We start from the raw sequence: 27144 nt of genomic DNA, 5'->3' as shown, positions 1-27144 counted from the left end.
CCGGTCACTGATGGGACATTGTTCTCTGCAGATATTGACGAGTGCAGTGAGATCCCTGCTATCTGCACCAATGGCGTCTGCATCAACCAGATTGGCTCCTTCCGGTGCGAGTGCCCCATCGGGTTCAGCTACAACAACATTCTGCTCATCTGTGAAGGTAACGGGCTGGGGCTGCAGGGCTGACGGCCCCCAGGGCTCACAGTCACGCTGGCAGAGCAGACGGTGATGGGCCCTCAGCATGGCACATCACTGTGGCACTAATGAGGAGCAAGACACCAGCTCTGCACACCGCGCCCCGGGCTCTGACACAGCTTTGAGCCCAGAGCCCCTCTTCTGTCCACAAATCAAGATGACGCTGCTCAGCAAGGGCTCAGGTCCCAGGACCCTGCTCAGAGCCCGAGTCCTGCTGTGGTTCGGGTCCAAGCCTGTCATTCTACAGTGTGGACACAGGTCAAGCCACAGTCCCGAGTCAGAAGATCTGTGTAGTGCAGTATGGGCACATTAGCACCGCTGTGAGACCTGCGTCCAGCACTGTAAGCCCATGTTTGCAATGCAGTCTGGATGCTCAAGCATGGGCATGGAAAGCCCACGTCCCAGAGCCCCGGGCTCAGAGTGCAGTGTGGACAGTGCCTTGTGGGTGATCATCAGGGAAGGCCAAACTCTCCAAACAGCTAATTCCACCCAAAATATGTCCTTTTAAAAGAGTTTTAAAAGTTTTTGTTTTACCCAGGCCATGTCCACACTGCAGGGACTGTAAGTGGCGCAGCTTGGGTGCCGTCGCTGTGCCAACATAACCCCGCAGTGTAGACACAGCCTACAGGGGATTTCTGCCACTGTGGAAATGCTACCTCCCCGAGTGACAGCAACCGGGTGGATGGAAGCATTCTTCCATCAGCATCACTGCAGCTACCCCCGAGGGCCGGAGTATGTCAACCAGAGTTTTAAGTGTAGACTAGGCAACAGTGTTTCTTCTTGACAGCTTTCATTTTTCACTTCCCATTTTTGAGATAAAACGTTTATGAAAATGATGTTTTGAAATAGCTTTTGGTTTAAATCCCACCCAAAACACATTTCTTATTTCAAACCGCAGAAACTATCCAAAAAAAAAGGGTAAACGGCACATTTTGATTCAAACATTTTTGAGAAAATGAAATGCAAAAATGAAAATGTTGCCATTTAAAAAAAATCTCTCTGTTTTGGCCTTATTCCAAATTTCCCACGGTGCGGTGGTGACACCAGAGTCTGGCACAGCCTGCGTGGTCAGCGTGAGTGGTTTGGCTGTCCCAGTTCCTCCACAGTGCCATGGTGACTGACACCAGGGTCCCGCACACCCTGGGCCGTCAGTGTCAGCGGTTTCTTTCTCTGTGCAGACATTGATGAGTGCAGCAGCGGGGAGAACCTTTGCCAGCGCAATGCTGATTGCATCAACATCCCAGGCAGTTACAGGTGCGAATGCTCAACCGGATACAAGCTGTCACCTAGCGGAGCCTGTGTGGGTAAGATGGGCACTGTTGACTACCTATAGCAGAGGCAATGCTCAAGTGGGGCCCAGAGCCGCCATCAGGAAGGCGTCACTTCGTCTCTTTGTCTAGGAAGGGTTTCCATTGCCAAGGCTTGTGCCGTGGAATGGCAGGAATGGAACTGGGAGGCTGTCATTGTTCTCATTACAGTCATGGGTTTGGAAGGAGACTCGGGTTCTTTTACAAGTCTCGTGACTGTGACCTGCTGCTCCACACTCCGTGGATCCATGGGGGCTTCACAACTCAGAGGGATGCAGAGGTCTGGGGTCAGCGCAGAAATGCTGTATCAGTTCAGTAGCTAATGGGCACATCAGAAAACTGAGTGTGTGCATGGGATAATCCTGGAGGGAATGAAATACTCCCATCCCCTCTAGGTTAGGGGTGGGTGCATGGGGGAGGCAAGTCTGGGGGCATCTTACTCTGCCATTGCCTGCACCTTTGCTTGTTCCTGGGCTGTGGCGAAGCACTTCCTAGGTCTGGATTAGTATAGTAGCACCATGAAGATAATGGTTAAGACTGGCTTGCTGTTTGACAGCTGATTTTTTCTAAATGCTCTAAAATCCACATGCTGAGTCAGATTGTCTTGAAAATTGCTGTATCTCCTGGGGGTCTGGTATAAGGTTACTGGTCCAGACTTGAGGTTGTTTGAGCAAGGGGTTGCCGAGTCACAGCCCCCCTAAAAATCACATGCCATCAAAATTTTACAGTCCTGAAATTTTTTTTTGCCAAACCTGGGGCTAAAAACCTGGCTCTGGTCGTCCCCAAGCAGATCTCACCTGTTCTGGTTTGATTTCAGCCAGTGTCTGGCACGCACTGGGTCTTTGAGGAAGCAATATTTTAAAAGTCATTCTGCCTAAAAGTTGGATCTCTAGTCCAGCTCAAGCCAAGCCGATAAGACAGGCAAAGTCATTTGTGCAGGTTCAATAGGACTGGGGCTCTGGTGCAAGCCAGTGGTTGCAGGCAGTCGGATGATTCAGGGTGGCATACTGTGGCATTTAACCTGGGCAGCACCCAAGTACTGTGAATTCAAGTCCTGCTCTTCACAGCTTTCTGAGAAATGTGTGTTGCATGTTCTGCCTGTATTCTTCAGGGGCTGCTGCTGGAAGGTTTGCCCTGAGAGCTAAACTACTGGTTTAACAGCCCACATGGGAAAAAGCTCTAAATCAACATGCAGACTCAGATTTTACTTTAAAAGTATCATCAAGAAAAATAATAATAATTGAATAGATGGAAGATGAAAGACTCTAGGAAGCAGTAGCATTAGGGTAAAGAGATCATGCTGCATGCTCCTCCCCCCTCGTTCCTGAGCAATGGAACTGATTGTGATCAAAGAAGAGCAAGTAGCTGAGATTCTCATCAATGTCAGCATGATCAAAGGGCTTGCTGAGCATCAAGATATGCACTCATGACAGAGAGCCCTATTCTAAGGATGGACAATGCCAACTAATGTGGCACCAGAATACTGTCCTCATTCAAAAGAATAACTCATATTTACCACAAAAATAAACACAGAAAACAAGTTTCAGTGTTCTGCAATCATTCATCCAGTCCACAGCATCCAAGGGATCCCACCTGTCATTTTCACCTTTCAAAGTGCTGTACTTCCTTGGAAAGGGGTCCAAAGGAAATGCCAGACAATAGGAAAAATTGAATTACATGCCCCCTTTTAGAACAGTCACAGCAAATCTTAAATGATCCCCCCCACAACAAAGTGCTATAGAAAAATCAAGCAGTATACAGACCATAACAAACATTTTCAGTGAGACTCTAACACAGAAGACAGAAGTTTGATAGGCCTTTTTTACTGCTTTTAAAATGGAAGTCCTACTGCAACATTAACTAAAGTGGTACCATCCTTCCCCACAACATCATTTCACCACAGCAGGGACTAGGATAGGGTTAGTGGTTCAAGGGGAGGGGTGAGGTCATTTGGGCAAGGAGATACTCAAACAGCCCCTCAGATAAGGAGCTGATTTTAATATTCAGATTGCTTTCAAGCCCCCAGGCCTAGCAAAATAGTCTTGAAAACTGATATTCTACTGCAGGGCTGGGATAGACTTTTGGAGAGGGTGGGAGCAGAATGCACATTGGGATGAATTGTGCTATTGGGTCAGGATGTATTCCTCTCCATGGGGCGGTCTCATTCCGATGAGGGCTGATCGAAAGCCGATAGGGGCAGAGGAGCACGCGGTTCAGATCCCTTAGGAGAGGATTTGTTAAATGGGATTCTCTGTATCAGGGATAGTCAATTATTGTTTGTCAAGATCCAGATTTCTTGGTCAAGGTATAGTGAAGGTCCAGACTCCTGAGAAAATAATAAAAAAATAACAATAATGATGATAATAAGTTGTGAATAACAAGATTCAAAAGCATCTAGCAGTCCAGATTTGGCGCACAGTCCACCTATTGACTATTCCTGCTAGTGAAGAGGAGAGGATAGAATGTGATAAAAGTACTGGTAGGAACTGAAGAGAAACAGGCAAACGAAAAAGAGTCCCATTCAATTACATCACATGAAGCCAGACAACTAAACATTGACAGATTTTAGAAGTGTTTGTATACAAATGCTAGAAGTGTAATACTAAGATGGGTGAACTTGAGCGCCTGGTATTAAATGAGGCTATCGGTATAACAGACACTACAAAAACTAGGTGGAACGATGAAAATCAACGGGACACAGTAATTCCAGGGTAGAGAATATATATGAATGACAGAGTAGGTCACGCTGGTAGGGGAGTGGAAGAAAGCACAGTGTCAAGTATAGTCAAAATCTTAAATGAACCAAACCCTACCATAGAATCTCTCCGGATAGAAATTCCATGCTTGAATAATAAGAACATAGCAGTAAGGATATATTACCGACCACCTGACCAGGATGGTGATGGTGAGTGTGAAATGCTCCAGGAGATTAGAGAGGCTATAAAAATAGAAAACTCAATAATAATGGGGGATTTCAACTATCCGCCTATTGACGGGATACATGTCACCTCAGGATGGGATGCTGAGATAAAGTTTCTAGACACCATTAATGACTGCTTCTTGGAGCAGTTAGTCCTGGAATCCACAGGAGGAGAGGCAATTCTTGATTTAGTCCTAAGTGGAGCACAGGATCCAGTCCAAGAGGTGAATATAACTGAACCGCTCAGTTATAAGAAAAGGAGGACTTGTGGCACCTTCGAGACTAACCAATTTATTTGAGCATATACTGAATGCATCCGATGCAGTGAGCTGTAGCTCACGAAAGCTTATGCTCAAATAAATTGGTTAGTCTCTAAGGTGCCACAAGTCCTCCTTTTCTTTTTGTGGATACAGACTAACACGGCTGTTACTCTGAAACCGCTCAGTAATAGTGACCATAATGTAATTTAACAGCCTTGTGGGAGCGAAAATACCAAAGAAGCCCACCACAGTGGCATTTAACTTCAAAAAGGGGAACTCCACAAAAATGAGAAAGCTAGTTAAACAGAAATTAAAAAGAACACTCACAAGAGTGCAATGCCTGCAAGCTGCATGGAAACTATTTGAAAACACCATAATAGAGGCTCAAACTAAATGTATACCCCAAATTTAAAAAAAAAAACAGTAAGAGGACCAAAATATGCCACCATGGCTAAACAATAGAGTAAAAGTGGCAATTAGAGGTAAAAAGGCATCCTTTAAAAACTGGAAGTCAAATTCTACAGAAGAAAATAGAAAGGAACATAAATTGTTCCAAATCAAGTATAAAAGTATAATTAGCCATGCCAAAAAAGAATTTTAGGAGCAACTAGCAAAAGACACAACAGCTAATAGCAACATGTTGTGTAAGTACATCAGAAGCAGGAAGTCTGTCAAACAATCATGGGGCCACTGGACGATCAAGATCTAAGGGAGCACTCAAGTAAAACAAGGCCATTCAGGAGAAGCTAAATGAATTCTTTGCATTGGTCTTCACTGCAGAGGTTGTGAGGGAGATTCCCACACCTGAGCCATTTGTTTTAGGTGACAAGTGTGAGGAACTGTCCCAAATTGAGGTGTCGATAGAGGAGGTTTTGGAACAAATTGAGAAATTGAACGTAGTGAGTCCCCAGGACCAGATGGTATTCACTCAGGAAAAATTGCAGAATTGCTAGCTGTAACCTATTGCTGAAACATGCCTCTGTATCACAGGATTGGCAGGTAGCTAATGTGACATCTATTTTTGAAAAGGGCTCCAGAGGCGATCCTGGCAATGATAGGCTGGGAAGCCTGACTTCAGTACCAGGCAAACTGGTTGAAATTATAGTAAAGAACGAATCTATCAGACACACAAATGAACACAATATGTTGGGGAAGAGTGAAGACGGTCCAGTGGCTAGTAGCCCAGGTGATCAGGGAGGCAATGCCCCATGCTGCTCTGGGTGTCCCTAAACCTCTGACTGCCAGATGCTTGCACTGCATGGTGGGTTAGATCACTTAATAATTGCCATGTTCTGTTCATTCCCTCTGGGGCACCCGGCAGCAGCCCCTGTCGGAAGACGGATACTGGGCTGGATGGACCCTTGGTCGGACCCAGTCTGGCCGTTCTGATGTTCTAATTTCATACCTCTGAAGTCCATGAATCAGGGCCCCCAGAATCATGCGATGGGCTAAAAAATCAGGAGATTTCAAAAAATAATAAATTCCGGGTCCTTTTTCTTTGCCTCCTGCGTTCTGAGCAGGTAGAGGCCTTGCTCGAGTGGCCCTGCTGCCACATGCCGTCTGCAGCCAGGGGAGCGAGCAACTTCCTATTTTTAGAAACATAAAGCTTCTCGGAGCCCCATGAGCTGGGGCTTTCAGTAAAACACCAGATAGCCTGAGATCTGAGGTGCAGTCGTGAGTGCTGGCAGCACCGCTGCTCAGCAAGGCTGCCACCAGCTGGTAGCCACAGGCATGGAAGCCATGTGGCCACGCTGGAGAGGGCATCTGTTCCCACTTCGGTTGGGGCCTCTCCTATTCACTGCTTTCTGTGTTCTTCTGTTATAGGTCGCAATGAATGCCAGGAAATCCCCAATGTCTGCAGCCATGGGGACTGTGTGGACACCGAGGGCAGCTACATCTGCATCTGTCACAACGGGTTCAAGGCCACAGGAGAACAGACCATGTGCATGGGTCAGTGCAGATGGCTCGGCAGCCCCATGGGCTGCTCCCTATTGCTTGGCAATAGATTTAAGCCCTTTCAAAAGGAAGTGAGAGCTCTCTGGGCCCCTGGAGGGTGGGCTTGCATGGGGAGGATGGGCCATGGCACGTCATAAGGCAGGCAGAGAGCTGGGCCATTGCGTCTCCTCGGCCCCAGGTTTCTGAGTCCTCGTGCTCACCTAAGCAGCACCAGACTGCCGCCCCCACCATGAGCGGCACTGACTGACTGCCCAGCTCCAGGCAAGCGAGGACTCAGCCCCCGACCTGCATTGATCTTCTCTTTTCAGATATCGATGAATGTGACCGGCAGCCCTGTGGGAACGGCACCTGCAAGAATACAGTAGGCTCCTACAACTGCCTGTGCTTCCCTGGCTTCGAGCTGACGCACAATAATGACTGCATGGGTGAGAGACTCCAGTGTCACTCAATCACAGCTGTGTGGGTGCGAGAGTCAGATATCTCGCCAGCCATGGCTGGGTGGACATGATGGTTGGTTGTAAACACAGTGACAGCTGTGTGGGGGTGAGGGTTGAATGTCACTCAGTCACAGCTGTGTGAGAGTAAGGGTCAGGCGACACGGTGATGGCCGTGTGGGTGTGAGGGTTGGGTGTCACACACAGTGACAGCTATATGGGTGTGAGGGTCGGGTGTGAGGTCGTTAACGGTCAGTGTCGCACAGCCATGGCCGTGTGGGTGTGAGGGTTGGGTGTCACACACAGTCACAGTTATATGGGTGTGAGGGTCGGGTGTGAGGTCGTTAACAGTCAGTGTCGCACAGCCATGGCCGTGTGGGTGTGAGGGTTGGGTGTCACACACAGTCACAGTTATATGGGTGTGAGGGTCGGGTGTGAGGTCGTTAACGGTCAGTGTCGCACAGCCATGGCCGTGTGGGTGTGAGGGTTGGGTGTCACACACAGTCACAGCTATATGGGTGTGAGTGTCGGGTGTGAGGTCGTTAACGGTCAGTGTCGCACAGCCATGGCCGTGTGGGTGTGAGGGTTGGGTGTCACACACAGTCACAGCTATATGGGTGTGAGGGTCGGGTGTGAGGTCGTTAACGGTCAGTGTCACACAGCCATGGCCGTGTGGGTGTGAGGGTTGGGTGTCACACACAGTCACAGCTATATGGGTGTGAGTGTCGGGTGTGAGGTCGTTAACGGTCAGTGTCACACAGCCATGGCCGTGTGGGTGTGAGGGTTGGGTGTCACACACAGTCACAGCTATATGGGTGTGAGTGTCGGGTGTGAGGTCGTTAACGGTCAGTGTCACACAGCCATGGCCGTGTGGGTGTGAGGGTTGGGTGTCACACACAGTCACAGCTATATGGGTGTGAGTGTCGGGTGTGAGGTCGTTAACGGTCAGTGTCGCACAGCCATGGCCGTGTGGGTGTGAGGGTTGGGTGTCACACACAGTCACAGCTATATGGGTGTGAGGGTCGGGTGTGAGGTCGTTAACGGTCAGTGTCGCACAGCCATGGCCGTGTGGGTGTGAGGGTTGGGTGTCACACACAGTCACAGTTATATGGGTGTGAGGGTCGGGTGTGAGGTCGTTAACGGTCAGTGTCACACAGCCATGGCCGTGTGGGTGTGAGGGTTGGGTGTCACACACAGTCACAGCTATATGGGTGTGAGGGTCGGGTGTGAGGTCGTTAACGGTCTGTGTCACACAGCCATGGCCGTGTGGGTGTGAGGGTTGGGTGTCACACACAGTCACAGCTATATGGGTGTGAGGGTCGGGTGTGAGGTCGTTAACGGTCAGTGTCGCACAGCCATGGCCGTGTGGGTCTGAGGGTTGGGTGTCACACACAGTCACAGCTATATGGGTGTGAGTGTCGGGTGTGAGGTCGTTAAAAGTCAGTGTCACACAGCCATGGCCGTGTGGGTGTGAGGGTTGGTATCTGACAGTCACAGCTGTGAAGGCATAAGGGTCGGTGTCTCAGTCACAGCTGTCTGGGTGCGAGGGCCGGGTGTCACACAGTCACCCTATGGGTTTGTCCCACTGTGCTTTTCTCTCCTGCTCTCTGCAGACATTGATGAGTGCTCATCCCTGGGGGGGCAGGTGTGCCGGAATGGCCAGTGTATAAACAGCGTTGGCTCCTTCCAGTGCTTGTGCCAGGAAGGGTATGACCGGACCCTGGATGGGAAGAACTGTGTCGGTGAGTGCCCGGGCAGCAGCCGCTGTAATTCTCATCACGCCCGGCCTGTGGGTTGACCATCTGCAGGCCCCTTCTGGCAAATGTGCTCATCTCCCTGCACCTGCTCCTACTCTGGGCAGTGGAATCTCTGCTCTGGCTCAGGGCCATGGCTGTGGGGCTAGGGGCTAGAGCTTGGGTCCCAGCCAGGAGAGATCCCAGGGCTGAGCCTGGGGGAGCTCACGCATCACTGGGCTCTCACTAGCTGCAGACACCTGGCTCCAGTGCCAAGCTGAGGGTTATTGAGCAAAGTCACTGCTCCGCACCTGGTACAGGATGCCATGGGAGTAGGGTTGCCAACTTTGTAATATTTAAAAGATGGACAGTCCAGGTGAAGTGCTGGAAGCTCTCCTGCCACGCCTCTTCCCCCCAAAGCCCTGCCCCTGCCCCACTTCTTCCCTCAAGGTCCCACCCCTGCCCCGCCTCTTCCCCTAAGGCCCCACCCCTACCCACTCCTCTCCTCCCTCCCCCCCCCCCCCCGGTCGCTTGCTGCTTTTGCCCTCCTCCCCAGCTCCCCCTCCCCCCCGCCCAGGTCAGGAGGGACTCGCCAGCAGAGCCAGGGCTGGGAGCTGCAGCCACCTGACGCAGGAAGGAGGTGGCCCTGGCTGAGTAGGGCTGGCACGGGTGATGACCCTGCGCCTCCCTGTCTCCCCTGCCCATAGTAACCAGACTCTGAGTCTCTGGTCAGTAGACCTGACCAGACACTGTCAGGTCCCCTTTGTGACCAGACTTTCCAGCTGGAAACCGGGCACTTGGACACCCTGCATGGGATCTGGTGCCATGTACCTTCTCAACCAACAGTTTTCTCGGGACATAAAAACTGTCTCATTGGCTACAGAGTGCCCAGCTCGGCTTCCTGGACAAGGAACCCCTGCTGGGCACAGTGTGGGAAATCCCTAGCCTGATGCAAAGCAAGATCGCCCCCTGCATCTCCAGCCACAGCTCTGCTGACTGACCCCCACCTGTCCCTGGCACCAGGAGATGACTGCCCTGTTTCCAGCATCACAGTGTGAGAACTGGTTGAACATGGGCCTGTAGACAACAGCTGTTGTAGATACCCCAGATCTTATTCAGCAGCAGATACCAGGTGCCTTCCTGGCAAAGGTAGCCCAGGTGGTGCCCTGCTGTGGGAGGAGCTCAAAGTGCTTCCCAAGGTCTGGTTAGTGGAGGTGTTGTTGCCAGGCTAGTCACCATGTGCAGCTGCTGGGCTCACTGTGTGGTGCAGAGACACGCAGCGGTGTGCCCCAGCCCTTCTGCCTGTGCCGGCGGCTCCCACGCACAGCCCCGGGGCATTCCCACAGCAGCTGAGGAGCACAGGGAGAGGACTGGAGATCACTGGGGTTCCGGGGGAGCAGTGGGGCCCTGTCACAGAGTGTGGGGGAGTCCAGGCCCTGCACCCCTCTTCCTGGGATTCACTGAGACTCAGCCAGCCAGTAAAACAGAAGGTTTATTGGACAACAGGAACACAGTCCAAAACAGCTTGTGGGTACACCCAGGACCCCTCAGTCAAGTCCTTCTGGGGGAGCAGGGAACCTAGACCCCAGCCCTGGGGTTCCCTGCGTTCCACCACCCAGCACCAAACTGAAACTAAACCTCCACAGCAGGCTCCCTCCTGCAGTCTCCGTCCACATTCCTGGGCAGAGGTGTCACCTCCCCCTCCTGGCTCAGGTTACAGGCTCTCAGGTCTCCCATTGAAACTCCCCTGCCACATTCCCAGGTCAACACTCCCCCCTCCCTGCTGCGTCACAGGCCCTGTTGGGCTATGGCTCCCACTGCTGCCCTTGTAGGGTCCCTGGTGCAGTGGAATGTGTAATGCTCAGGGGGTCCCTGCCTGTGGGCCAGGAAGGCTCCACATGGCAAAGCGGCCGGAGTCCAGCCCCTGGGTGACTTTCCCCTCTTGTTTCTTTTCAGACATCAATGAGTGTGTGAGCCTGCCTGGAACCTGCTCTCCGGGGACGTGTCAGAACCTGGAAGGCTCTTTCCGCTGCATCTGCCCCCCGGGGTACGAGGTGCAGAATGACAACTGCATCGGTAAGGGTGGTTCCTCCATCCTACCACCACACAGGGCTACTCTGTCACCAGCCTGGGACAGGTGCTTCCTAGGCAGCAGGGATACAGGGGCTGCCCCAAGGACTTACCCTCTAAAGCAGTTGGGTGGAGGCTAAGGCTGGGGTACGACAGCCACAGAGCAGTAGATGGCTGGCCAGGGATGCTTCACTCCCATCTTGTTAGTTTCACAGTTGATAAGGGGATATTTTTAACAGTGTAATGAACACGCCAGCCTCTAATGGAGAGAATCAGCACTGCCCAGTTGTGTGTCATAGGCCCCACACTGTGAATAGCTAGTGGTGATTCCCTGTTAATATAAGCGGCCGCGACCTTGGCTTTGGAGAAGGAGGAAGAGAGCTGTCATCATGACAGCATGCTGTGTAGGGACCGGTGCAGTTCTGACTTTGCTTACTGTTCCGGGGTCTCAGGGAGCCAGGCACTGGTGGGTGTTGGGCCCCTGGGGCAGTGGTACTGTGTGGCTGCAGCCTACGCTGTGCAGGGGAGATGGCTGTGGGGACCGGCCCAGACGGATGATGGGAGTTGGGTGTGACTGGGGGACGGGAGCGCGCCCCCCAGTGGAAGCTCTCAGGAAACATGCCTGCTTTCCCGCAGGAGTGACCCCTGAGCTCTGCAGGGCCCCTGCACCTGCCCGGGGGTCTCGGTGCCATAGAAGGAGCTGAGATCTTTGCCCTGGTACACGTCTAACCCACTCCTCTGTCTGTCCTGCTCCCAGATATCAACGAGTGTGAGGAGGAGCCCAACATCTGCCTGTTTGGTACCTGCACCAACACCCCCGGCAGCTTCCAGTGCATCTGTCCCCCCGGCTTTGTCCTGTCCGACAATGGCCGCAGATGCTTTGGTGAGTGTGCGTGGCCTCGCTCACAGCCCGTGGGGTCCTCGGAGGCAGTGCTCGTGGGGGGGGGAGGGGCGCTGAGGTAGGAATCCTGTGGCCCCCGCGGTGCCACCCAGTGTTGGGGCCCTGCCAGCTGCCATTGCTGGGATGGGCACTGTCACCCCTGGACATCTGTGTGCCAGGGGCAGGAGAGCTCCCAGAGAGCATTGAGCCCCAGGGCATGCTTGGTATCGGGGCATTGGCCCGATGTGCCTTCCTCACAGCTCTGATCCCTTGGGGGCTCATCTCTGCCTGGGGCTAGCTTAGGGGGCCGCTCCGTATCCATGTGCCAGAGCTGCTTGTCTCTCAGGGTCTGCTGCTTGCACATGGAGCCGCGTTCTGTGGGCTCCCAATCCTGCTCCCATTGCTGTCAGCGGCCAAACTCTTGTTCACTTACACACGTGATGCAGGCTTGGGCCCATACCACGTGCAGCGTGTCACCAGGAGGTGCCACGCCCGTCTTGGACGTCTGTAACATTCTCCCCTCCTGCTGCTGCAGACACCCGCCAGAGTTTCTGCTTCACCCGCTTCGACAATGGCAAGTGCTCCGTCCCCAAGGCCTTCAACACCACCAAAGCCCGCTGCTGCTGCAGCAAGATGCCTGGAGAGGGCTGGGGCGACCCCTGCGAGCTGTGCCCCCAGGAAGGAAACGGTAGGTGTCCCAGCCCCTCGGGATCAGCTGTGGCTGCAGGAGTCAGTGTGCATCGGATGCAGTAGGGAGCCTAGAGGAGGAGCCAGCCTGGGGCAGGGATCCCATAAGCCAGTTGTTCTCAACCAGGGGTACATGTTCCCCCAGGGGGTACGCAGACATCTCTCAGGGGGTCCATCAACTCATCTCAATATTTGCCTAGTTTTATAACAGGCTCCATAAAAAGCACTAGAGAAGTCAGTACAAACTAAAATGTCATCCAGACAGTGACTTGTTTATTCTGCTCTATAGACTATACACTGAAATGTAAGTAAAATATTTATATTCCAGCTGATTTATTTTATAATTATATGGTCAAAATGAGGGTCAGCACTTTTTCAGTAACACTGGGCTGTGACACTTTTGTATTTTTATGTCTGATTTTGTAAGCAAGTAGTTGTTAAGTGAGGTGAAACTTGGGGGTCTGCAAGACAAATCAGACTCCAGAAAGGGATACAGTGGTCTGGAAAGATTGAGAGCCATTGCCATAAGGGATGCTCCTCAGTGGGATTGCAGCACTCTTGGATCCCAGCAGAGCGGAGGCTTTCTCTGCCAGGAGGGTGGGAAGGGGTGCCCCATAGAGACAGGAGCAGAGTGCTGGGCATTTAGACCCTGGGTTCTGCTATGAGCTCTGCCACCAATTCGCTGGTGGGACAAGTCACTGCCGTCCTGTGTGCCTCTGGTTCCCAGTGGGGTGCAGTTCATTTCCCCACCTCACGGGGGCACTGTGTGCTTCCAAGCATGATGAGTGACGTAATCATCAAGCATCATCATTAGGATTAACGAACCCAGCAGAAGTGCTGCCCTATCACTCTCCCGGCTGGCTTTCCCAGACGGCCACTGTCACCTGCATTCCAACTCCAGCTACCGGGAGCAGCTGCTGGCACATCTCATCTTTCTCCTTCTCCCAGTTGCCTTCCAGGAGCTGTGCCCGTACGGCCACGGGGCGATCCCCGGCCCAGGCGATACCCGGGAAGGTAAGTGCCAGTGTTCAGGAAACAGCACGGGCCAAACGGCACGGCCACTGGAGCGTGCCAGTAAGCGGTGCTGCACCAGGGACTCGGACGGAGCAGCAGCCAGGCTCGGCTAGTCGGGACAGCCAGTGCTGAGCCCCCGTGCTGGGTGCCGAGAGTGCTAGCTGTGTGGAGAGGCAGGCCCTCAGAGCACTGGCGGCATGGGGGGGCCCTCAGAGAGCAGGCATATGGAGGGGGCCCTCAGAGAGCAGGCAGTATGGAGGGGAGTGTCTCAGAGAGCTGGCAGAATGGGGGGCCCTCAGAAAGCAGGCAGCATGTGGGGCATCTCAGAGAGTTGGCAGCATGGGGGGTCCTCAGGGAGCAGGCAGCATGGGGGGGGTCTCAAAGCGCTGGCGGCATGGGGGGCGTCTCATAGCGCTGGCTCAGAGCTGCAGGCCCCCCATGGGCTCAGGCCATGCCATGCTGCACCCTGAGGTCCTCACTCAGTTTTCACTGACTCCAGGGAGGGAGGCCCAGGGACTGTCCCACCGGAATAGGCTGTGGCCTGCGGCTGCTGACCCTACAGGGGGACTGTGTGTGTATGGCAAGGCTACCCGAAAATGGGGTCCCAAGCAAGGGCCATTCATAGGCAGCATTTCTATCCCCAGATGTGAACGAGTGCGCCGAGAACCTCGGGATCTGCATCAACGGGGCTTGTATTAACACTGATGGCTCCTTCCGCTGCGAGTGTCCCTTTGGCTATAATTTGGATTACACCGGAGTCAACTGTGTGGGTGAGCGTCACGGCCCTGGGTGGGGGGAGCTGCTCTGGGGGGAGGTGGGTGCTGAGTTATTCTGCGACCACGTGCCAAATTCTGGAGTAGATGTTTCTAGCTCTTGCTCTTTCCCTTGAACTCCAGGGTGGAGTTCCTCGCTCCCCCACAGGGGCTGGTAGATTTGCCTGGGGCTGCCTGAATGCTCTGGCTGCAGGAAAACGCCAGCCGGAGTCTTTCCTGTGGCTGCACTAACGCCATTCCTGGCCTTCCCCCAGATACCGATGAGTGCTCCATCGGCAACCCCTGTGGGAACGGGACCTGCACCAACGTGGTGGGAGGCTTCGAATGCACCTGCGACGAGGGATTTGAGCCAGGCCCCATGATGACCTGCGAAGGTAATGTTCCTCTGGGGCACAGAGCACAGTGCCTTTCCCCGTGGAGTCTCAGGAGTCCTGCAGTGGGGTCAATGCAACCAGCCTTCCCATGCAGCAAAGAGGCAGACAGCCCCGTTAGACAGTGGGGGAAGGGCAGAGTCTGACATCTGTCTCCTTTCCCCAGAACCCCTGTCTCCGGCTGGACCTGCGGTCACATTTGGGGAGGTTTTGGGGTTGTTGGATCCATGTAAAATTATTTCCTGTGAAGGGCAGAGCCCTGAGCGCCTCTGCGAGGGCAGAAGGGGAGGCTGCTGGGCTGCCTACTCCAACCAACTCCCCAGAGCCCATGGCCAGGGACCTGAGACAGGACTTCCCGTCTTAGTGGTGGTTCCTCGTGGTAGCAGAACCCCAGAGTCACACCCCCTTCTAAAGGAGGAGTTCTGCCCTCCTGGCCTGGCCTCCCACACACTTGGAAGGGGGTTCAGGAGGCACAGGGACATAGGTGCCGACTCGTGAGTGCTCCAGGGCTGGAGCACCCACGGAAACAAATGGTCGGTGCTCAGCACCCATTAGCCACAGCTGCTGGGCGGGCCACTGACCAGCGGTTTGGCAGGCTCAGGGAGGGGGCTGAGGGAGGGCAGAGAGCAGTGAGCAGCAGGTGGGCAGAGTGAGGGCAGGAAGAGACAGAGTGAGGGCAGGGCATCCAGGGAGGGGTGGAGTGGGGGCAGAGCAGGGGTAAAATTTAGTGCCTATGCATGGGGAGCCCCGGTCAGGCGGTGCACGCTGGAACCAAGGGGGTGGGGCAGGAAAGGACTCGCAATCCTTGCCCCACGTAGTGCTCGCCGGGCACACCAGCGGTGCTTACCCCTGTGGCCATGGCAGTGCCGAGGGCACCTATGAGCTTTCCCCAGCAGGGGGAGCTGTGCTGGGGCACTGGGCTGTCGGGGTTGGGGCTGGGCAGAGCAAGCGGCTCAGGGTGGATCTCAGCACTCGCCGCCCTGGGGCACTGGGCTGTCGGGGTTGGGGCTGGGCAGAGCAAGCGGCTCAGGGTGGATCTCAGCACTCGCCGCCTACACCACAGCGCGTCGTCTCCAGGGGACGCACACCCGAGGCAGTTTGCTGCAGGGGCAGCGGCGTGGCAGGCACAGTGTCCCGGGTGCAGGTCAGGCTCATTCTCTCTCCTGCCTCCCAGATATCAACGAGTGTGCACTGAACCCCCTGCTCTGCGCCTTCCGCTGCATCAATGCCTTTGGCTCCTACGAGTGCACCTGCCCCTCGGGGTACACCCTCCGGGAAGACAGGAGAATGTGCAAAGGTAAGGGATAGCGAACCGCCTCTGGAGCTGTCCTGCCCTCCCGGCCTGCTGCCCTTAACCTGCCCCAGCAGCACCAGCAGGAGCCATGGCCAGAACGCCCGGCTGCCATCTGGGACGCCGGCTTGTCTGCTTTTCCCGACCCAGGGCTGGTTCCAGGCCCCGTGGGGTGCGCAAGCCCCAGCTGCTGAGCCTCGGGCTAATGCTGGCTGGGAATGCGGCCTGGCTGCCCTCAGTGTTTATAATGGTGTCTAACCCCCTCTGCAATGGACCGAGTTGCGCCGTGTCACATGGCAGAGTGCAGTCAGTGCTGTGTGGGTTAGCACTGCACCGCACCGCAGAACCCCCAGCTGGGGCTCAGAGAGCCCCCCCTTCCCAACGCGCCAGGCCAAGCCCAGCGCTCCCGGTGTGTGGCCAGCAGGAGTCAGAGCACTCGGAGCCACCCGGAGGCCCTCACACAAACTGGGAAGCACCCAGCTCAGCAGCTCTGGCAGCCCTCTACTGCGGGAAGCCCTGGAGTGGCCGCAGGTCAGACAGATCCTAGGAGTCGACTGGAACTTGGGCCCTGCTGAGTGCAGGAGGGACTAGATGACCTTCTTGGGGTTCCTTCCAACCCTGATATTCTATGATATTCTATGATTCAGTGCCGTGCAGCTCTGGTGCTTTGCCGGCTGTGTCCCTTGCAGCTCGTCAGGGCTGGCACGTACTTGGCGGCTGACTCCTTGGGCGTGACCCCTGTGCTCACACTGCCTGTCCCTGCGGGGCTGGTGCCCTCGTGTACCCAGAGGATTCCAAGGTCCCTGTGCCAGCTGGTCGGAGTGCAGGCCGAACGCTGCACCCCCGGGTCTGATGCAGGAGCTGCACTGTAGCCTGGCTCTTCCTCTCGCCATTCCCTGCCCCTCCGCCAGGGCTGTGTGAGCAGCACACATCTCTTCTGTCCGGTCACATCTCCTCTTTGCAGTGGCAGGCTGCCATTAAATCCAGTGGTTAGAGCAGGTAACTGGCATTCGATCTCTGGCTATGCCCCTGACCTGCTGGGTGATCGTGGGCAAGTCACCTCTCTGTGCCTCTGCTTCACCAGCTGTTGCGCTGGGAGCAGGAGCCCTCACTGCTCCCCTGGGGAATGAACGGCTGTCAGGGAGCACTCGGGCCCGCAGGAAGCTGCGTGGGCTCATTTGGTGTGGTGTTGGTTGCAGATCTGGACGAGTGCGCAGAAGGCCTCCATGACTGCGAGTCTCGAGGGATGATGTGCAAGAACCTCATTGGTACCTTCATGTGCATCTGCCCCCCAGGAATGCAGCGCAGACCTGACGGAGAGGGCTGTACAGGTACCAGTCACCTGGACGAAGGGAGGCATTAGCCACAGAGCCAGTGTCCATCTCCCTTCCACACTTCTAGCTGTGGAACTGTTTGTCCAGCTCCGTTCCTGAGCTGTCCAATCAGCCACCCATCAGCCAGACCTTCCCCCAAACTCCCGAGGCTGCTGTTCCTGTTGCATTAGTGCCCAAAGGCATGCTCAGGGCCAGGGCCCCGCTGTGCAGTGCATGGCCCCAGCCCATGGTCAGACCCAGCAGCGTTTGGTTGTGGCCTTTCTCCAGGCCCTCTGCACATCCCCCTCCTGCACTGAGCTGTCAGAAGTGTCCACAGCTGAGTGACATTGGAGAATACTGGCCAGTCCTGGCCTGTGCCACCACATGGGCACAAAGGGCATGTAAAGCTGCCCTAACGGATACTGCGGAATAGCCAGTTTGCTGCCCAGCCCCTGGGCACAGAGGCAGGTTGAGGGCAGGAGGTGGGAGGAGGGAGGTATAGTTGGAGAGCACTGCACTCAAGTGATCCCCCCAGTGTAACAGCTGGAACATGCTGGGGCACACTAGAGCCGCCCTGAGCTTTTGGGGAAAGTTAGACCTTATCCTGGGAAGTGTCTGCTGCTTTGCCCTGGTGCTGTTGTGGCTCCATCCCACTCAGCAGTGGCCCCTGGTTCTCAGGAACCCGAGTCTACAGGCATGTTGTGTCCGAGCTATTCACTGATTCCCTTCCTCCTAGATGAGAATGAATGCCGCACCAAGCCGGGGATCTGCCCCAATGGCCGCTGTGTTAACACGGTGGGCAGCTATCGGTGTGACTGCAATGAAGGCTTCCAAGCCAGCGCCTCGGGCACTGAATGCATCGGTAATTAACGTGCACAACTTCACACAGCTCCTACCCAGGCCGAGCCAGGTCTGGAAGCAGGGTGCGCTTGTCTGGTCCTGTGGAATCTGCTTCTGGGGGAGTGGGAAAGTCATACACCAACCTAGCCCACTTCCCCTGGATGAGCTGAGGTGCTGGGAGCCTGGGCTGAGCCTGGGATAAATGGGCCGTGTGTTCGGAGCACGGCGTTGCTGTTCAGAGGCCCAGGTGGTATGCTGGGCCTGTCCAGCAGTCCCATGTCACTAAGCTGGAGGCACTGATGCCTTTCTGTACCCCTCCTGTGAGGCACCATGTCCACCTGGGCGGCTCTGCCCCAGGACAGCGTGGCCAAGAGCAGACTGTGTAGGGCCTGAGCAATGAGTGCCAGAGCTGGCTGGGCTAAACAGAGACGTGTAATGATAGGGCTGCCAAGCACACCACGCCCCGAGGCTGCCAGCAGCGAGACAGCTGTACCGAAACTCAGTACTTCGGCAGCCAGACCCTGCAGGTGCTAGCCCTAGTGGGACCCAGGAACCACGCTGACACTGGCCAAGGGAGAGGTATTTTTCTAGGGCTGGCAGGAAAGGGAAGGGTTGCAGATACCCTGCACACAAAAGCTTTAACACTTAGAGTTCAAAGTGAGCGATAGCACTTCCTGTTGGGGTCCCTGGCCAGTCCAGTCCAGAGCCAGGGCTTTTCCAGTGCATTGCCTGGAGTGCCCTCTCTCAGTCCAGACTCTACTCCTGCAAATAGACACTTGCAGGGCTCCAGGCCCGGCTCAGTTAGTGTCTCTCACTGAAGCCTCTCTGCACTGGCTTCCTGCCCAGCCACTGCTGCTCCCACATACGTCCCACACAGACCTGCACCCACCTGTGACATCCGGCAGCCACAGCCCGTTCCACACGTGGCTGTCCACCGTTCCTTGCGCTTCTCTCCAGCTCCCGGCTGCCTTGTGGCTGCTGCTTCAGCTTCCAGTCAGAGCCCAGAAACTTCTTGGCTCAGGACCTTTCCCCTTTCCTGGCCTGGGGAAAGGGCTGGGCAGAGGAGAGGGAGCTGAGGAGTGTTGTACAGTAACTCCTCACTTAACGTTGTAGTTACGTTCCTGAAAAATGTGACTTTAAGCAAAACGATGTTAAGCGAATCCAATTTCCCCATAAGAATGAATGTCAATGGAGGGGTTAGGTTCCAGGGAAATTTTTTTCACCAGACAAAAGACTATATTATATATATATGCACACACAGTATAAGTTTTAAACAAACAATTTCACACTGGACACAGCAGTGATGACTGTGAGGCTTGGTTGAGGTGGTGGAGTCAGAGGGTGGGATATTTCCCAGGGAATGCCTTACTGCTAAATGACGAACTAGCACTGGGCTGAGCCCTCAAGGGTTAACACATTGTTAATGTAGCCTCACACTCTACAAGGCAGCATGAATAGAGGGAGGGGAGACAGCATGGCAGATAGAGACAGAGACACACACCATGTGTGTGGGGGAGAGAGAGAGATGTGCATTGCCCCTTTAACTACGCTGACCTCACTCTAAGTACATTGCCTTTAAAAAGATCAGTGGTCTCTCCGTCCTGAGCCCTGTCCTGTCCCCACCCTGCTCTATATGGAGAAGGGGTAAGCAGGGGGCAGGAGTAGGCGGGAGGGGGACACCCTGACATTAGCCCCCTTCTTCTCCCCTCCCCTGCACAGCAAGCAGGAGGCTCAGGGAGCAGCTCTAAGGCAGAGGGCAGGAGCAGCACATGGCAGTGGGGGGAGGGACAGGGAACTTAGGGGAGTGGGGAGCTGATGGGGGGCTGACGGTCCACCCTGGTTCCAAGCCTCCACGAGTTAGCTTCAACGGGCTGCTCTTTCTGCAAGCAGTGAATAAAGCAGGCGGCTGCCAAACAACATTATAAGGGAGCATTGCACAACTTTAAACGAGCATGTTCCCTAATTGATCAGCAACCTAACGTCAACCAGGATGACTTTAAGTGAGACGTTACTGTAGTCCCCTGCTTTGCAGGTCTATCCCACATGGGCACAGCTCATGGCTGCAGTGTAACTCCCAACGATCAGAGTGTGACACTCCTAGCCTTATTGGTCAGTGAGGCTTCTCGGGAGAGAAAGGGCTGCCTGGTCTGTCCCTGTGGATGGGAGGGTTAGCCTAGGGACCACACCTATTTGTTTTGGGCGTGCCCCCACTGGGCTGGGCCTCTCCAGTTGTACAAGGGTCTGGTACTACAAGGGGACAGAGGAAAGGGATTCTGATACACAGGTGAACAAGAGTCTCTGCCAGTAGCATGGCAGCGGTGAGTCTCTAAGTTTATACAGCTACTCTGCAGCTGGGAGGTGGGACTCCCAGCATGGATAGATGGACTCACGCTAGCTCGAGCAAAGCTAGTGTACTAAAAACAGCAGTGTGGACTGCTGTGTTTCTTGTACACAGTAGGGTGCAGGCTGCTACTGGCAGGTCAGGCTCTTGTCCCAGATATGGACTGGCTGCAGAGCTTCCTTGGCAGAGACATACACACCAGAGCGTTCACTGTGAGATCCTGTAATGCTCTGCCAGGTATGGCTGAGGTTAGCTTAACTATGGTATGTCGCACACGGCACCACCTACTGGCTGAACAGTGTAATACAGTTTAGCATTCCATTCCATTGCCCCCTGTAAGTTCTACATCCCTACCATTTACAATATATACACTGTCACATTGTCTGTGAAGTTCAGTACGGATCAATGTGTAAAGTGTCTCCGAATTGTCCTGGTTTTCTAATTATGCGACCCAGACGTGTAACCACTTGTTCATCGGGCTATCCATTAGTTGTAACGACTGGCTGTGGTTGGTCTGGAATCCTTGTTCTGCATCTGCCATGCACAGAGTTTGCTCTGTTGATTGTTCGTTCTGAGGAACACGCTGTAGATGTCAATGGTTTCTGTTGAACTCTCCACTCTCAGTGTCAAGCACAAATGATCTGGGCGCTGATTTTTTTTTCTTTACAACAGCTGGAGTTGTCCACCCTTTTTCTCCACCCAATTTGACACAAACACAGTCCCCAGGTTGTAGCCCAGGGGTGGCCAACCTGGGGCTCCGGAGCCACATGCGGCTCTTCAGAAGTTACTATGCGGCTCCTTGTCTAGGCACCGACTCCGGGGCTGGAGCGACAGGCACCAACTTTCCAATGTGCTGGGGGGTCCTCGCTGCTCAACCCCTGGCTCTGCCACAGGCCCTGCCCCCACTCCACCCCTTCCCGCCCCCTCCCCTGAGCCTGCAGTGCCCTCGCTCCTTCCCCCTCTCCTCCCCCTGAACCTCCTGCACGCCATGAAACAGCTGATCGGGAGGTGTGGGGAGGGAGCGGGAGGCGCTGATTGGCAGGGCTGACGGTGGTTGGGAGGCACTGGGAGCTGATGTGCGGGCTGCCGACATATTACTGTGGCTCTTTGGTAATGTACATTGGTAAATTCTGGCTCTTTCTCAGGCTCAGGTTGGTCACCCCTGTTCGAGACCCTACTGTTCTCTATTGAGCGAAGTCCGTTGTAAAAGTGCTCATGAGCTCTTTTTTGCCTTTTTATCTGATTTGGCTACTTTCTTCATTTCTGGCCACTTTGGAGATAGAATCTTTTCCAAAGTTGGAACAGTAGTTCTGAGTTGTCTCCCCAATAGAAGTTATGCTGGACTATATCCAGTAGCTGCTATTGGTGTTGATCTGTAGCTCAGAAGAGCAAGGAATGGATCTTCCTGCTGTAAGATTTTGTTGGCTCTCTCAGACTTTCCATTGACTTGTGGGTAATGTGGACTGCTAGTAATATGATCAAAATCATCTTTCATTTGGAATGACCAGTAATTTGGAATGACCAGTAATATCAAATCCTCTTCTTTCTTCACAGAGGGCTGGTCACCTCCTCCCCATGCTGCGCTGCCCAGTGCAGTAGTCTGGGAGCTGACCTTGTTCGTGAAGACAGAGGCAAAAAAAAGCATTGAGTACATTAGCTTTTTCCACATCCTCTGTCACGAGGTTGCCTCCCTCATTCAGTAAGGGGCCCACACTTTCCTTGACTTTCTTCTTGTTGCTAACATACCTGAAGAAACCCTTCTTGTTACTCTTAACATCTCTTGCTAGCTGCAACTCCAGGTGTGATTTGGCCTTCCTGATTTCACTCCTGCATGCCCGAGCAGTATCTTTATACTCTTCCCTGGTGATTTGTCCATTCTTCCACTTCTTGTAAGCTTTTTTGTGTTTAAGATCAGCGAGGATTTCACTGTGAAGCCAAGCTGGTCGCCTGCCATATTTACTATTCTTTCTACACATCGGGATGGTTTGTCCCTGTAACCTCAATAAGGATTCTTTAAAATACAGCCAGCTCTCCTGGACTCCTTTCCCCCTCATGTTATTCTCCCAGGGGATCCTGCCCATCAATTCCCTGAGGTTGTCAAAGTCTGCTTTTCTGAAGTCCAGGGTCCATATTCTGCTGCTCTCCTTTCTTCCCTGTGTCAGGATCCTGAACTCGACCATCTCATGGTCACTGCCTCCCAGGTTCCCATCCACTTTTGCTTCCCCTACTAATTCTTCCCGGTTTGTGAGCAGCAGGTCAAGAAGAGCTCTGCCCCTAGTTGGTTCCTCCAGCACTTGCACTAGGAAATTGGCCCCTACACTTTCCAAAACTTGCTGGATTGTCTGTGGATTGTAAGTACCTTCTGAGATGGTTGTGATGTCAGCTCCTCAGTCAATTTTAAAGACAATTGTCTTGCCATGAATGTTCAGTTTCACTTTCCAGGCAGGGTCTGTGTGGTCACAAGTGATCAATCCCAGAAACAATGGCTCTTGATTGTCTGTAATATGAGTCAACTCCCTGACTGCTTTGATGCTGCTTTCAGACAGCTGCAAAATTCCCATAGTTTGTGCATGTATTACACCTTGCACCTCTGGCTGGCTCTTTTGGTTTATGTCTTTTTCCACACCTTGTGCATGTATGCTGGAATTTGTTCCTGTTAGCCTGGGAATTCTCTCTCCTTGCCTCAGGGGTTTTAGCAGAGAATTATAGGGTTAGAAGGAACCGCAAGGGTCATCTAGTTTAACCCCCTGCCAAGATGCAGGATTTATTGTTTCTAAACCATCAAATACTCCAGGGTCTGTTTACAGCTTCTAAGCTAGTTTCAGGTTTTTCAAATTGCTCCTGCCTTTTGTTCTGTTGTTTGATTAGTTCAGACTGCTTTGCTATTTGGATAGCTATGACTAGGGCTAAATCCCTCTTCACTTGTAGCTCCTGTGAAAGGTTTTTATCTATGAACCCAATAATCAGCCGGTCTCTGATATTTTCATGTTTTGTTTTCCCAAAATCACAGTTTTCAGCCAATGCATGCAGAGCTCTTATAAAACATTCAACATTTTCCCCTGATCCTTGAATTCTTGGTCAGAACATGCTCTTTCATAAACCACATTTCTCGCAGGTATAAAATATGCATCAAACATAGCCAGAACAATTTCATAGTCAGCTTTGTGACTGTCTTCAATAAAATCAAAGGATTTCAAGTTATGCTGTGGCCTGCTTCCCCATAGCATAAATTAAAGATACCTGAATATCTCCAGTGTCTTTATGCAGCTTTGTAGCAATTTGAAATCTTGCAAAATGCTGCCTCCAATCTGTTCATTGTGAAAGTTTGTCAAAGTTGAAGATCTCTGGGGCACTGAAGAGTGGTGTGTTGATGAGATCCTCCAACCTCTGTTGCTTTGTTCCTTCTGTTTGTTCTCCTCTGGCACTAGTTTACTTCTGACTTCGTGGCACGTGCTTCTTCTGTGTGGAATATTGCAGGGCTGCAGCTAGCAGGTCAAGCTTCTGTGTCAGATACAGACTGACTACTAAGCTTCCTTCTCAGAGAGATAGACACCAGATTTGTTCATTGTAAGATCCTTTAATGCTCTCCCAGGTATGGCTGAGGTTAGCTTAGCCTGTTCATTTTACACACAGCTCCATCTAGTGGCTGAACAGTGTAATACAGTTTAGCATCCCATTACATAGATGTTGCCGCAAGGGTGGTGGCTTGGGCTAGCCTCCTGAGGTCGGAGCTGGAGGGTCAGGCCAGGTGGGCTTGGACTCAGGCAGCTAGCTCAAGCTGCCTCCCACCCCGCAACATCCATGCTGTTATTTTTAGCGCACTACTCGGTCTGAGCTTGCATCGATCTGTCTACTCGCACTGGAAATCCCACCTCCCAACTGCAGTGTGAACATACCCAAAGAGGAACTTCCATGCAGGTGGGCTCAGGGAGATGACACCAGGCCGAGGGCTCCCAGAAGCAGACATGGAGGGGCTGGGGATTCCAGGCTAGAGTGGACAAAGCACTAGATATGTCCTGCAGGGAACATTCCTGGCCTAGCTCTCCAGAAGGTCTGCCCTTGACGTGACTCTGTGATGCTAGGCTGGCCTATCTGACACCAACTCTGCCCGCCAGCATCCCACAAGCTGCAGAGCAGACCTGTATATAACCCTGGGGATGGTCACACCCCATCCGCAGCCAGTTATGGTCCCTGAATACAGACGTGCCCAGCAGCACTTCTACCTGCTGCAAACCCAGGTGTCCTCTCCCACCACCGTCTCCAGCTCCCTTGTCGCAGCTGGCGCTGTCCCCGTCACTGCACTCCTCTCTTTCTTTGCCCAGACACCCGCCAGGGATTCTGCTTCACTGAAGTGCTGCAGACCATGTGCCAGATGTCGTCCACCAACCGCAATCCGGTCACCAAGTCTGAGTGCTGCTGCAATGGTGCCCGTGGCTGGGGGACCCAGTGTGAGCTCTGCCCGCTCCCAGGAACCACCCAGCACAAAAAGATGTGTCCGCATGGGCCTGGGTACACCACCGATGGGCGAGGTATGTGCCAGGCTGCCCAGTGCCAACAGGATGGGGACAGGCGGGTGTAACACACGTGCACTGGGTAATGGGCTGGGCATGGCCATACAGGTGGTGCTGTGCCCCACACGGAGTCTGCTAGCCCTTGGTGTCCATATTCGCGTGGGCAGTCCCTGGAATGGGTGCGCAGCAGCACCTCTCCCTTATACATGCTCTGCCAGTACAGTGGCTGGTCCCCCAGGGCCCCCTGGGTCCCCTGCGGGGGATGGGTGCAGGCTGGGTGCACCAGCTGGAGCAGGCTGCACCCTCAAAGGGTAGACACTGTGTTTGTACTCCTCTGGGAAGGGCAGGATTGATTCCCCCATGGCACAGCCCTCAGAGCTCCCCCTGGGGTGGAGCAACTGCAGAAGGCCCTTGCCCAGTGCAGAGGCTGAACCCCTCCACCATGACAGGCAGAGGCTGGGTGCCTGGCGCATTGCATTGACAAGTCCCTCCTTCCTCCAGACATCGATGAGTGCAAGGTGCTGCCCAACCTCTGCAGAAACGGACAGTGCATCAATAGCATCGGCTCCTTCCGCTGCCACTGCAAGCTGGGCTACACCACCGACATCACGGGCACAGCCTGTGTAGGTGAGTCAGACACGGGTGCCATGAGCCCGGCACTGGGGCAGCAGGGCACCTCCCAGCCTTCACAGTGCCTGCCCGGCTGCTCTCCTGTCCGCCTTCCATGCGGCTGCAGAGGGCCATCCCCGACCCTCTGCAGCGTGGGGCACTGCCCCACACTCCCCAGCACAAAGAACCTGCCCGCCTTAGTCTCCGGGCCACGTTCCGATCTCGGTCACGCGCTGGTTAACCCCGTAGTCTCCGGGCCACGTTCCGATCTCGGTCACGCGCTGGTTAACCCCGTAGTCTCCGGGCCACGTTCCGATCTCGGTCACGTGCTGGTTAACCCCGTAGTCTCCGGGCCACGTTCCGATCTCGGTCACGCGCTGGTTAACCCCGGAGTCTCCGGCCAACGTTCCGATCTCGGTCACGCGCTGGTTAACCCCGGAGTCTCCGGGCCACGTTCCGATCTCGGTCACGCGCTGGTTAACCCCGGAGTCTCCGGGCCACGTTCCGATCTCGGTCACGCGCTGGTTAACCCCGTAGTCTCCGGCCAACGTTCCGATCTCGGTCACGCGCTGGTTAACCCCGTAGTCTCCGGGCCACGTTCCGATCTCGGTCACGCGCTGGTTAACCCCGTAGTCTCCGGGCCACGTTCCGATCTCGGTCACGGGCTGGTTAACCCCGTAGTCTCCGGGCCACGTTCCGATCTCGGTCACGGGCTGGTTAACCCCGTAGTCTCCGGCCCACGTTCCGATCTCGGTCACGCGCTGGTTAACCCCGTAGTCTCCGGGCCACGTTCCGATCTCGGTCACGCGCTGGTTAACCCCGTAGTCTCCGGGCCACGTTCCGATCTCGGTCACGCGCTGGTTAACCCCGTAGTCTCCGGGCCACGTTCCGATCTCGGTCACGCGCTGGTTAACCCCGTAGTCTCCGGGCCACGTTCCGATCTCGGTCACGCGCTGGTTAACCCCGGAGTCTCCGGGCCACGTTCCGATCTCGGTCACGCGCTGGTTAACCTCGTAGTCTCCGGTCCATGTTCCTATCTTGGTCACGCGCTGGTTAACGCTGTCATTTCCAGGCCAGGCACACATACATACGGTGTTTTTGCCTCTTTTATCACAAGCACAGAGCGTTGCCCAAATGCGAACCTCTGTGCTTCCCTGACCCAGCCCTGTTCTTTGCCCTGAAGTCTCAAGCATGCAGCTGGGAATAAACTCAAGAGCCTGAGGCTCAGATCTCAGATCTAGGGGCTACTATCCCATGTGCCCCTGACCAGCCCTGTCGATTGAGCTGACATCCTGGGAGGCCAGCACCCAAAGGCCTTCCTATATCCAAGCCAGCCCCAAGAATTGCAGCAAGAAGGAAATGGGACACTAATGCAGGTGCAGAGTTGGTGTGTAACGAATTCTCAGTCCCTACACCTGCCTGCCAGCAAGCAGCTGCTTTCTGCACCAGCTGCAGTGTCCAGATGGTGTCCAAAGGCAGCCACAAATGCAGTGAGTCACCAGGCCCACGGCTGGGATTAGAGACTCTCCGAGACACAGATGGGAAGGCACCCTTGAATTCCAGGCGCTGAGGTCTGTGATACTCTTCGGACAAGAGTGGGCAAACCCCTCAATCACCAGGAACAGGGACCAGCCACATCTGC

The 27144-nt window shown here is 54.2% G+C and overlaps 1 protein-coding gene across 7 annotated transcripts in view; it reads left to right on the top strand.

Moving 5' to 3' along the window:
* The window catches only part of FBN3 (fibrillin 3), a 312181-nt gene that overhangs the window by 270155 nt on the left and 14882 nt on the right, over positions 1-27144 (top strand). For all 7 annotated transcript variants that reach the window (XM_073323920.2, XM_073323921.2, XM_073323919.2 and 4 more), the window contains 16 exons: positions 32-157; positions 1371-1496; positions 6504-6629; positions 6944-7060; positions 8683-8811; positions 10759-10878; positions 11630-11755; positions 12288-12440; positions 13388-13453; positions 14098-14223; positions 14481-14600; positions 15772-15894; positions 17088-17219; positions 17938-18063; positions 24705-24911; positions 25395-25520. In XM_073323920.2, coding sequence (XP_073180021.2) covers positions 32-157; positions 1371-1496; positions 6504-6629; positions 6944-7060; positions 8683-8811; positions 10759-10878; positions 11630-11755; positions 12288-12440; positions 13388-13453; positions 14098-14223; positions 14481-14600; positions 15772-15894; positions 17088-17219; positions 17938-18063; positions 24705-24911; positions 25395-25520 — 2049 coding nt within the window. The remainder of the gene's footprint in view (positions 1-31; positions 158-1370; positions 1497-6503; positions 6630-6943; positions 7061-8682; positions 8812-10758; positions 10879-11629; positions 11756-12287; positions 12441-13387; positions 13454-14097; positions 14224-14480; positions 14601-15771; positions 15895-17087; positions 17220-17937; positions 18064-24704; positions 24912-25394; positions 25521-27144) is intronic.

The sequence above is a fragment of the Lepidochelys kempii genome, chromosome 25 (genome assembly GCF_965140285.1).
Source record: "Lepidochelys kempii isolate rLepKem1 chromosome 25, rLepKem1.hap1, whole genome shotgun sequence".
NCBI lineage: Eukaryota > Metazoa > Chordata > Testudines > Cheloniidae > Lepidochelys > Lepidochelys kempii.
The sequence above is the reverse complement of the archived record's forward strand: the minus strand, read 5'-3'. Positions and strand labels throughout refer to the sequence as shown.